Source organism: Numenius arquata, chromosome 2, assembly GCF_964106895.1.
Source record: "Numenius arquata chromosome 2, bNumArq3.hap1.1, whole genome shotgun sequence".
NCBI classification, from domain to species: domain Eukaryota; kingdom Metazoa; phylum Chordata; class Aves; order Charadriiformes; family Scolopacidae; genus Numenius; species Numenius arquata.
In genome coordinates, this window is record NC_133577.1 from 79,108,400 (window position 1) to 79,120,314 (window position 11,915).

The 11,915-nt window shown below is 45.8% G+C and overlaps 1 protein-coding gene across 1 annotated transcript in view; it reads left to right on the forward strand.

Annotated features, from left to right (window-relative positions):
* GRIN2B (glutamate ionotropic receptor NMDA type subunit 2B) overlaps nucleotides 1-11,575 on the forward strand; it is a 171,180-nt gene extending 159,605 nt beyond the window's left edge. Inside the window, exons 9-12 of the mRNA XM_074164357.1 lie at nucleotides 3,539-3,699; nucleotides 5,791-5,978; nucleotides 7,752-7,990; nucleotides 9,668-11,575. Of these exons, the coding sequence (XP_074020458.1) occupies nucleotides 3,539-3,699; nucleotides 5,791-5,978; nucleotides 7,752-7,990; nucleotides 9,668-11,575 (2,496 nt within the window). The remainder of the gene's footprint in view (nucleotides 1-3,538; nucleotides 3,700-5,790; nucleotides 5,979-7,751; nucleotides 7,991-9,667) is intronic.
* The last annotated feature ends 340 nt before the right edge of the window (nucleotides 11,576-11,915 follow it).

The window sequence follows — 11,915 nt, forward strand, 5'->3', positions numbered from 1 at the left end:
ACACTTCCAGGGATGGGGCATCCACAGCTTCCCTGGGAAACCTGTTCCAGTGCTTCACCACCCTCACAGTAAAGAATTTCCTCCTAATATCTAATCTAAATCTCCCCTCTTCCAATTTAAAACCATTACCCCTTGTCCTGTCACTACACTTCCTGACAAAGAGTCCCTCTCCGGCTCTCCTGTAGGCTCCCTTCAGATATTGGTAGGCTGCTACGAGGTCTCCCCGGAGCCTTCTCTTCTCCAGGCTGAACAATCCCAGCTCTCTCAGCCTGTCTTCATAGGGGAGGTGCTCCACCCCTCTGATCATTTTTGTGGCCCTTCGCTGGACCCGTTCCAACAGGTCCATATCTTTCCTGTGTTGAGGACTCCAAAGCTGGACACAGTATTCCAGGTGGGGTCTCACGAGCGCAGAGTAGAGGGGCAGAATCACCTCCCGCAACCTGCTGGCCACGCTTCTCTTGATGCAGCCCAGGATGTGGTTGGCTTTCTGGGCTGCCAGTGCACATTGCCGGCTCATGTTGAGCTTCTCATCCACCAACAACCCCAAGTCCTTCTCCTCAGGGCTGCTTTCCAGCCATTCTCCGCCCAACCTGTGTTTGTGCCTGGGATTGCCACGTCCCAGGTGTGGGACCCTGCACTTGGCCTGGTTGAACTTCATGCGATTTGCATGAGCCCATCTCTCAAGCCTGTCCAGGTCCCTCTGGATGGCATCCCTTCCCTCCTGTGTGTCGACCACGCCGCCGAGCTTGGCGTCATCGGCAAACTTGCTGAGGGTGCTCTCTATCCCACTGTCCATGTCTCTGACAAAGACGTTGAACAGCACTGGTCCCAGTACTGACCCCTGAGGAACTCTACTCATCACTGGCCACCAATTGGACATTGAACCATTGACCATAACCCTTTGAGTACGGCCATCCAGCCAGTTCCTTATTCACCGAGTGGTCCATCCATCGAACCCATGACTTTCCAATTTTGAGACCAGGATGTCGTGCGGGACAGTGTCTTCTTTTTTGGGATGCACCTCTCCTGAGCTTGGAGGAGGCGATCCTTGAATGCCAGCCAGCTTTCTTGGGCCCCTCTCCCCTCCAGTTCTTTCTCCCACGCTACCCTGCCAATCAGATCTCTCAGGAGACCAAAGTCTGCTCATCTGAAGTTCAGGGTAGTGAGCTTGCTGCACACCCTCCTTGCTTTCCTATGAATCTTGAATTCTCGTGGTCGCTGCAGCCGAGGCTACCCTTGAACTTGACATTCCCCACTAGTCCCTCCTTGTTGGTAAGGACAAGGTCCAGCACGGCTCCTTTCCTCGTTGGCTCCTCAATCATCTGAAGAAGAAAGTTATCATTAACACATTCCAAGAACTTCCTGGATTTCACATGCCCTGCTGTGTTGTCCTTCCAACAGATATCAGGGTGGTTGAAGTCCCCCATGAGGACCAGGGTGTGCAAGTGCGATGCTGCTTCTATCTGCCTATAAAGGGCCCCATCCTCCCTGTCACTCTGATCTGGTGGTCTGTAGCAGACCCCTACTGTAACGTCACTTGGCCCTGTTCTCCCTTTAGTCCGGACCCATAAGCTCTCTGTCCGGTCTTCATCCATCCCCAAGTGGAGCTCTACACACTCCAGCTGGTCATTGACATAGAGGGCAACACCCCCACCCCATCTGCCCAGCCTGTCCTTCCTGAAGAGTCTGTAACCCTTCATTCCAACACTCCAGTCATAAGAGCCCTCCCACCATGTCTCAGTAATGCCAATAAGATCGTAGCCTTGGAGGTGTGCGTACGTCTCTAACTCCTCTTGCTTGTTCCCCATGCCGCATGTGTTTGTGTAAAGGCACTTCAGCTGTGCGCCCAATGGGGCTGACTTACTGGCTGGAATGGCTCCATTTCCTTTGTGTCGCACTTCAGGTGGCCCTCCTTTGTGGTGCTTTATCTGTGTTTCCCGGATTCTTTTTGCCTCAGGAGCCTAGAGGACAGGCCTGATGTTATCACCCCCCTCCCCCTTCCCATCTAGTTTAAAGACCTATCAATCAACCCCGAAATCTCTTGGGCCAGAATATTCTTCCCCCTTTGGGAGAGGCATCTTCCATTCCCTGTCAACGAGCCCAGTGCCGTATAGGCCAACCCACTATCAAAGTACCCAAAGTTATGGTGGCGACACCAGCCACAGAGCCATGTATTGACTGATTTGATGCGTCTGCTCCTCCCAGCTTCGTTGCCTGCCACTGGAGGGAGTGGTGAAAAAATCACCTGCACCCTGGAATGAATGCATATGAATGGTGCATTCACCTCCCCACAAATACAGCTGCTGGTTGGCCTTATTGCTGAGATATTGTGAATGAGATACACTTCTTTAGTGGCTTTGGTCTTTTCAGCTTAGTTGACTAGGTTCCAAATTGACTTTGAGCAGAACTCAAGAACAAGGCTCATCTGCATGTTTTTTAAGCTATAGCTATGGTCTGCAGCCACATTTCCACTATGGAAGGTAGCAGTACAAGACTGCATATATTCATGTACCAGGTGAACTGTTGCTGTTAAATGGGTTTGGTCTGACCGTTAGCAAGTTCTTAGCGTGCTTCTCAGGATCATCCAAATATACAGCCACAGTTGGGAGTCAAGAATTAGCATGAGGCAAGCTACTGCTTGATATGTCAAGAGAGGAGGGGGCTTCCCTCCATCTAACCTACCTTTGCATCTTTCTTTATTGCTTGTTCAGTTCCTGGCTTACAATTCTATGCTCCTTCCCGTCTGCTGGTTCTAGGGTTTTTAAGCAGTCTTGATAATTGACAGCCTAAATTTTACTGCTCGTAAAACCCCACAGAGCATTGATTATGACTTGAGTTAAGCAAGTGGCATATAAAATCTCACAGCCTTGCAGCCGTAGGGAAATGTTATGATGAATGTATTTCTTGGGAACAACAAAAGGTTTGGAGTATTCTGCCAGCTCTGTTCTGGGCATCAAATGTTACTAGTGACTTGCAGCCACTAATGGCATTTCATTTGGGACATTTGCCCAAAAGTTTGAAAGCTGATCATTCGTTTGGTGAAGAGGGTATGAGGTGTTCTGAGAGGCATCTCTCCCTATTAATTACTTTTCTACTTCAGTCAGAATCAGGAAGTGCAAAGGCATCCACAGAGCTGAAAAAGATACTTCGTAGAAACTAAATGACACTTTGTGGATAAAATGCACATAGATTTTATTGAAAATCTTTCCTTGACTGTGTTCCAAAGCCACTGTTACCTTTTCCCTTTCCTTTTTCCTTTTATCTAACGTCCTTTTAATCTTTGATCACTGGCTATTTTATGCACTTAATCCAGAGTGGACAAAAAGACTGGATTGCTCAGATTCACTTCTTGGTTCTTAGGCACTAACAGGAGATGTTTATGTTTGAAAACAGTGAATTATAATATCTTCTCAATAATGTTTTCTACATGATAGTAAAATAAAATCAGAACTACCTTCCAAGGAAAGTGTGTTCTCCCATTCAGATGATTGCTTCTTGCTGAAAGATTGTGAGAAATGTTCTTTTTCTGTCTCTCCAGTTCCAGAAACCCAATGACTTCTCACCCCCTTTCCGCTTCGGGACGGTTCCCAATGGGAGCACAGAAAGGAACATTCGCAACAACTACCCTGAAATGCACAGCTACATGGTGAAGTTCAATCAGAGAGGAGTGGATGATGCACTGTTCTCACTGAAGACTGGGTGAGGCTTTTTTCTTCCATGCTTACTCACCACAGATATCTGACTTTTCATACTTATCTGGATTTTTTGTTTTTGTGGGATTTGGAAAATAAGCCTCCATTATCATTCCATGGTTAAAAGTATAACGAGACCATACACAGCACAGGAAAATAATTCTGTGGTTCTCTTAGGTTTTTCTATTGACATCTGTGTAAGAGTTTCTGGTTTTGCTGTGTTTATAAAACTATTTAAAAAAATAAGAGGATCTTCTGTATCCTTGTGTATGTTAGCTTTGTGTGTATTAGTCCCGAAGACCTTGCTTCATTGAGATGTTTCATGCCAATAGGTCCTTATGCATACACAGGGAAAGCTCACAGGCCTCTTTGGACAAAATTTTTTTCAGAACATTCATATTGTCATCTGGAAATTCCTTTGTTTTCCCTTCTTCTATGTATAAAAGATTATGTTAATCAGGAAGCTGAAACAATCCTTGTCAGACTAATCCCACCCCAGTGTATTACTAGCTAATATAATGTAATAGAAGGTGTGCTTGAAGCAAATAGTTTGGAAGTAGCCCTTCTCTCTGGAATATTTTAGTATCAAGGGCTGAACAAAATGTTTGAATAATGAGGAAGTATATAAAATTTCCTTGGGTATTTTGGGAAATGTGGGAAAACTCATTAGCAAAACGTATGTTTGAACTGCTCATCCTATTTTAATAGCAGTGAATCTGTAAAGGAGCTAACTTAAAATGCCATTTTGCAAGCTTTTTCCTTTACAATTAAAGACCTCCTCCCAGAGCTGACCATTTTGGTTGTCAGAGCCCAGCCCCAGTGAAAAAAAAACGTTCTTGCTTACACTCATGTTGCACTCTTATGAGAAAGTTCATTCCAAAGCACGAATGAAGATGTTCAGCCAATTTAATTACTAGATTGACTGAATATTCCTAGACCTGTTTGCCAGGTTCAGAGGCACACAGCCCATTATAAATGATTGTACCATTGTTGGATGCCATCCTGGGAAGGTACATTTGCCAGGATAGTCATCATCCAGGAAATAAATATGCTCTGTCCTGGAAATATATGGATGAAATAGAGCTCATCACTTGTGGTAGATGTCATCCTGGCTTTATATCCATCCTTGGACAGACTTCCCCACAGATATGCACTTGAACTGAGATAATCATCATAGTGGAAATATATGTGCAGGAGGTGGATTGAAAAGATAGCGTGGGTGTGAGAATGTGCAAGGTGGAAGGTCTTTGGTCTTTTATCGGAAAGTGCTTCGTTTCAGATCTAGTGGGAGGATTTACTCATTGTCTGTCTTTGGTTATGTGGAAGATGCAGCCCCCGAGACTGCCCCCCACACCCAAATCAATTTGTTGCAGTGAGTGGAAGGCTCTCATCAGTCTGTTGTGCTGTCTACCCATCCCAGCCCACAATGGGGATTTCTCTGTGTTGAAATAGAATTTTTCTTGTGGTTTTCGGCTAAGCACTCTTTACCAAAGAGCTACTCAGCATGGTAAAACATAAAGCTGTTGTTGTGGCCACTTGACATTGGTAAAGATCAAATAGTGCTTTTCACAGTAACTGAGGAGTTAAACATGATGTCCTGACTATATTTAATTCGAAAAAACTACATTTTACTCAGTTAAGTGATGCCAGCAGTTTGAATCGGAGATAATGTTTTCCTTACTCCAACCCCTACTTTGCTATCTAATATTGATACATTTTGTGAAACATTTCACGTTCCTTTGAGATGAAAGGCAGTACACAAATATAAGCTATTCTTAGGACTATAGATCCCCTTGACTTCCTCTTCATTCATCTTTATCTTGCAGTATGTTTGTATTCCAAATTTTCTTTCAGATCAGAAATTGCGATTATCAAAGAATCAGAAAGAAATAGACAGTCCTCATTTATAATCTAGTTTCACCTGTAAACAGGTTCCAGGCTCAGTTTTTAGTTAACTCTGATGAAGGTGAATATGCAACCTATTACAGTCTATCTGAAAGACGTTCGTTTCTGCCTTAATTACCTGAGAACCCCTTTGAACTCATACAGATTCTATCTTTTCTGTACTATATCCCTCTTGTTTCTTGCACCTGTGCAGGAAGTTGGATGCATTCATTTATGACGCAGCAGTGCTAAATTACATGGCTGGAAGAGATGAAGGCTGCAAGCTGGTGACGATTGGGAGTGGGAAAGTGTTTGCCTCCACTGGCTATGGCATTGCCATCCAAAAGGACTCAGGCTGGAAGCGCCAGGTTGATCTTGCCATTCTACAGCTTTTTGGAGATGGTAAGTGACAAGAAAAAGAGGAGTTGGAGTTTTCCTAAGAAATACCAAGTTTCCCATGTAAGAAATACAAGTTCCTGGCTCTGATGCTTCAGATTTGAGTTGAGAGCAGGAAATTATTAAAAAGGGTTTGTTAGAGGCATTACACCAAAAATGTGAGGATGTCACTTGGTTTATGTTGCTGATGCAGGGTAGCAGTATCATCAAAAGCAATGTCAAAAGCACTGAAGGTTTCACAGAACCAGCTGAGATGTGTGTTTGAAGAATATCTTGTGTAAAGAATGTTTTATAAAAACAAGGTTTCTGTTGTGAACTTTTCACTACCTTTGAGGTTCTGCCATGACCAAACCCACTAATTATACTGGACTTCCTGTGGTCTTCCCATGCTTTATAGTTCTAGACAGGATCAAGCCATGCAGAGTTTACAAAATTAAAGGGTAAGTATTTCTGGATGAAAGATTTAACTCAGATTTTCCAAGACCTCAGAAAAAACAAGGAAGGACTTGAGACTCAGAAGCATATTTTGGAGTGTGTTTTCAATCAGAACATTATAGTTACCTAGTTCATCTCATCCTTTACAGAGAAATTGCTGTTATTAAAAAAAAAATATTTGTGGGATAAGGAATTCCTTCTTAGAAAATGTTTTCCTGGCTTTCCCCTTCCATTCCATATTACATCTTGCTGTGTCCTTCTTTTGAATGTATAAAATTCACAGGTTATTTTATTTATAAATATTTCTTTTTTTTTTCCTGAAATCTGAAAATAACATACAGTGTAATAAATATGGAAAGAGTATAACTGATACGCTTCAGCAGAAAAGTGGGCACCTGAAGGATAGGATGTTCTGTCTCCTAAACAACCTAATATCTATTATTTCAGAAAAAGACGTAAGTGCTCCATAAAGCTTTAAAGACTGTGCTATCGCGCCACATAAATATACAGATTTTTTTCCCTCTGTCACTGGACTAGAGGTTGCAAATGTGAAAAACTAACTTTCCTAACAGAATGAAAAGAATTGCCAACCTGCAAAGTTAGTTTATTTCTGAATGTCTCTGTGAGTGTTTATCTCTCTCTCCCTTCATGAAAATACTATAATGGGAGTAAGTGGGGTATGAAATTAGACTACAGAACATTTGTTCCTAGCTGATACAAATTAGTAATATTTTTGATTGGTTGAAGGGCTTGGAAGTGATGAATTTGGACAAAAGTGAAGGGGAGAAAAGAAGGTAAAAATGCACAAATATTTTTGGGAACATTGCACCTAGTTTTAATGAGCTATGGTTATGATGCAAACAAATTCAAAATCAGACATTTTGATTTTAAAAAATTAATATTTTGAGTTTTGAGCTGGAAACATACAATGTTTTCATTTAGAAGTGACTCGTTTTTGTCTACCAGTGTCAGTCACTGACTTTTCCCTTCATTGACCTAATATGAAAGTGGAAGTTTGTGAGGCCAGGTCTTCAGTCACCTGGTGGACAACTTTTTCAGAATCTCAGTGTAGACATTTGGCAAATGTCTGTGTCCTGTGAGACAGCTTTTTGTGGCTAATATGTGGCGGTGGAAAAATCCTGTTTCCTTCCCTGTGACAAATTGCACCTGCCCCTATCAGAAGGCCAGTCAGGATATTTCATGGATGTAATAGAATTGGAAAAAGAGCGTGGCCACTGGAAATGACCTTAGATCGGCTTCTTGCTTTCAGTCTCTCCCAGCTCGAGCTCTTTAGCCATTGCAGGGCTATCTAACCTGTTTCTTTTCTTCTCTCTGTCTTTCTAGGGGAGATGGAGGAGCTGGAAGCGCTGTGGCTCACTGGCATTTGTCACAATGAGAAGAATGAGGTTATGAGCAGCCAGCTAGATATAGATAACATGGCAGGTGTCTTCTACATGCTGGGAGCAGCCATGGCTCTCAGTCTCATCACCTTCATCTGTGAGCATCTCTTCTACTGGCAATTCCGCCACTGCTTCATGGGCGTCTGCTCTGGCAAGCCCGGTGTGGTCTTCTCCATCAGCAGGGTGAGTGTCATTAGCTAGCGAGGAAGAACACAGGACTTATTTGTTTTATCCTAGATACTGGAGGTGGGGAAATCCACCAGGACTTTCTAACACTCAGATGGTATGGAGTGGTGGTCTGCAGGATAAAGGCTGGCATCTTTTTCACCATTAATGTTGCAAGAGCATCTAATATTTTTCTGTGACATCTCTGCTGGATTGTAGTCATGGAAAGCGAAATTTCACCTGGAAATGAAAATGCAATGTAAAGAGAAGTTAACTGTAACATGAACAGTCAGAAGTCCCTAACCAAAAGCCACACCCTAAAGCGTGCAGAAGTCCTTCCAGAGAGGATGACCACATGAATTTAGCAATTGCTTTATGCAAATCTTCCTTAGGGTATAATACTTATATTTAAAGCAGATTCTACTAATTTCTGAGTCATCTTTCTGCTATTCGTGTAGCTTACAGTATGCCATTTGGAGCTTTTTTTTCCCTTCTTTCAAGCCACTGGTCCTTTCTCCCGTTCCATTCTGAAGTGAGGGAATTTTGACCTCAGTGTTTGATGTTACAGAGTTAACTTTGTGCAAGGCATATATAATTGCTACATAACATATTGTTAAGGAAAATGATAAAGCCTTTTCAATGCAGGGGCACAGCCGCTCTTCTATATTGTTAGTTTCTAACCTGGTTTAGTCTGGAGATGAGATGGGGGATTGTGTTTTGGTGATCCTTAGCTAAGTACAGATTCTTTCATTCTGGGGTTATCTGTTAGACCTGGGCCAGGTTGGTGAAAAGTCTGAAAAGTGTTGAACATCTGCTAGCTGCTGAGAAACCATGGTAACATGATGTGATGGTGTCCATTTCACAATTGACATTAATCAGCAGGTGCCATTTGGCAGGCCAGGGAATAAATGAGCCCCTTTCCTTCTACTCCTAGGGGTAGCTTTTGCAAACAGTCTGTGTAATGGATGAAATGAGCTAGTGGGAATGTGGGGGAATCAGGCTGATTTGAGGTTGAATAGAGGACTTTGCTTTCAGGGATGTCAATTTGGAGCCTGTTATCACTGTTAAATTTAACAGAATGCAATTAAAAATTCTATTGTACCTCACTCAAACAGATGCAAAAGACCTAAATACCTATTCGGCAGTCCTGCTCTTTTTCTGTTTCCTTCTCTAATCTGTACTGGTGATTAATGTTGCTAAGTTTATGACAAATGAAACTGTTCCCTTTTTAAGATAGCTTCTGTCTCGTTGATTCACCGATGTCCAGATGAATTTCAAGGGCCAAAACAGACTTTCTTCCTCTTATCCACACAGAATCATTTGTCTTGATGCTTTTGTTCCCAAGGATATTATTTTCCCCATTTGCAATTCCATGTTACACCTACTAGGTTTGAGTAACTCTTGCAGATGCAAGCAGGTATTCCTGCATCCTACAGATATGGCATGAAGCAAAACAGAGGAAGAGGAATGGAGGGGAGAGAAAAAATGTGAGGGGAGAGAAAAAGGGGCAGAGCAGCAAGGGTTGGTAAAGCAGGTCTGGTTTCATTTGATTTGATTGTGCTTCATGATGGAAGGCTGACAGGCCTTGCTGTCCTACAGGAACATGCTATTGCTGCACAGAGTGCTTCCCAGTCCAGGTCCCCTTTCGTGTATTCTTTGCAGGACCACTCACCTTCCTGCTTTCTCTCATTTCAGGGTATCTACAGCTGCATCCATGGCGTGGCCATCGAGGAACGCCAGTCAGCAATGAACTCTCCCACGGCAACTATGAACAACACCCATTCCAACATCCTCCGCCTACTTCGGACAGCCAAGAACATGGCCAACCTGTCAGGGGTCAATGGCTCACCGCAAAGTGCCCTGGACTTTATCCGCCGCGAATCGTCGGTCTATGATATCTCCGAGCACCGCCGCAGCTTCACCCACTCAGACTGCAAGTCCTACAACAACCCCCCTTGTGAGGAGAACCTCTTTAGTGACTATATTAGTGAGGTGGAAAGGACCTTTGGCAACCTCCAGCTGAAGGACAGCAATGTGTATCAGGACCACTACCACCACCACCACCGTCCCCACAGCATTGGCAGCACCAGTTCCATCGATGGGCTCTACGACTGTGACAACCCGCCCTTCAATGCCCAGTCGCGGTCCATCGGGAAGAAGCCCTTGGACCTGGGGTTACCCCCTGCCAAGCACAGCCAGCTGGGTGACCTCTATGGCAAGTTCTCCTTCAAGAGTGACCGCTATGGGGGCAGCGGGGCCCACGACGACCTGATCCGCTCGGACGTCTCTGACATTTCCACTCACACGGTCACCTACGGTAACATCGAGGGCAACGCGGCCAAGAGGCGGAAGCAGCAGTACAAGGACAGCCTGAAGAAGCGCCCAGCCTCTGCCAAGTCCCGGCGGGAGTTTGATGAGATAGAGCTGGCCTACCGCCGGCGCCCACCCCGCTCGCCTGACCACAAGCGCTACTTCAGGGACAAGGAAGGGCTACGGGACTTCTACCTGGACCAGTTTCGGGCCAAAGAGAACTCGCCGCACTGGGAGCACGTGGACCTGACAGATATCTACAAAGAGCGGGGAGATGAGTTTAAGCGCGATACGGGAGGAGGAGGGGGTGGATCCTGCACGAACAGGGCCCACCACAAGCATGGCTCGGGCGAGTTTGGAGGAGGCAATGAGCACAAGCATGGCGTTGTGAGTGGGGTGCCGGCGCCATGGGAGAAGAATCTGACCAACCTAGACTGGGAGGACCGGCCTGGGGCTAATTTCTGCCGCGGTTGCCCTTCTAAGCTGCACAACTACACGCCATCGGTGGTGGGGCAGAACTCCACCCGCCAGGCCTGCATCCGCTGCGAGGCCTGCAAGAAAGCGGGCAACCTGTATGACATCAGTGAGGACAACTCGCTCCAAGAGCTGGACCAGCCACCTGCCCCTGTGCCCGTGGCCACCAGTGCCACCTCCTCCTCCAAATATCCTCAGAGCCCTTCCAATTCTGCCTCCAAGGTGCAGAAGAAGAACCGCAACAAGCTCCGCCGGCAGCACTCCTACGACACCTTTGTGGACCTGCAGAAGGATGACTCGGCCCTGGCCCCCCGCAGCGTCAGCCTCAAGGACAAGGGCCGCTTTTTGGAAGGGAGCCCCTACGCTCACATGTTTGAGATGCCAGCCAGTGAGACCACGTTTGCCAACAACAAGTCCTCAGTGCCCGCCACCAGCTACCACCACCACAACAACCCCGGCAGCAGCGGGGGCTACATGCTCAGCAAGTCGCTCTACCCCGACCGGGTCACCCAAAACCCTTTCATCCCCACTTTTGGGGATGACCAATGCTTGCTCCACGGCAGCAAATCTTATTTCTTCAGGCAGCCTGTGGTGGCAGGAGGGCCCAAAGCCAGGCCAGACTTCCGAGCCATCGTCACCACCAACAAGCCGGTGGTCTCAGCCCTTCATGGGGCTGTGCCAGCCCGTTTCCAGAAGGACATCTGTATAGGGAACCAGTCCAACCCCTGTGTGCCTAACAACAAAAACCCCAGGGCTTTCAATGGCTCCAGCAACGGGCATGTTTATGAGAAACTCTCCAGTATTGAGTCTGACGTTTGAGTGAGAGGGGAAGAGCGCGGGGAGGAACTGGGGGTGTATGTGGAGTGTGGGAGGGTGGGGTGGGATCAATCCCATCAGCTACTCTCCCGGGTCATCCTTAGTTTGTGGGATACTGGAGTTCTGAGTAGTGCAGCACTGGTGACAAGTGCCACCTCTTTGGTTTCCCCTCTTCCTCCTCCTCTTTCCCATCCCTCCCCTTTTATCTCTTTTTCCATATTCTCGCTCCTCCCATTCTCCTCCATTCCTGGCCATTGCACTTTACAGTGACGTCGGAGTTGGATATCCTCGCTCGTGATTTCAGGAAGGGGAGAAAAAGGCAGGGAAGGGGTGGGCTGAGGGG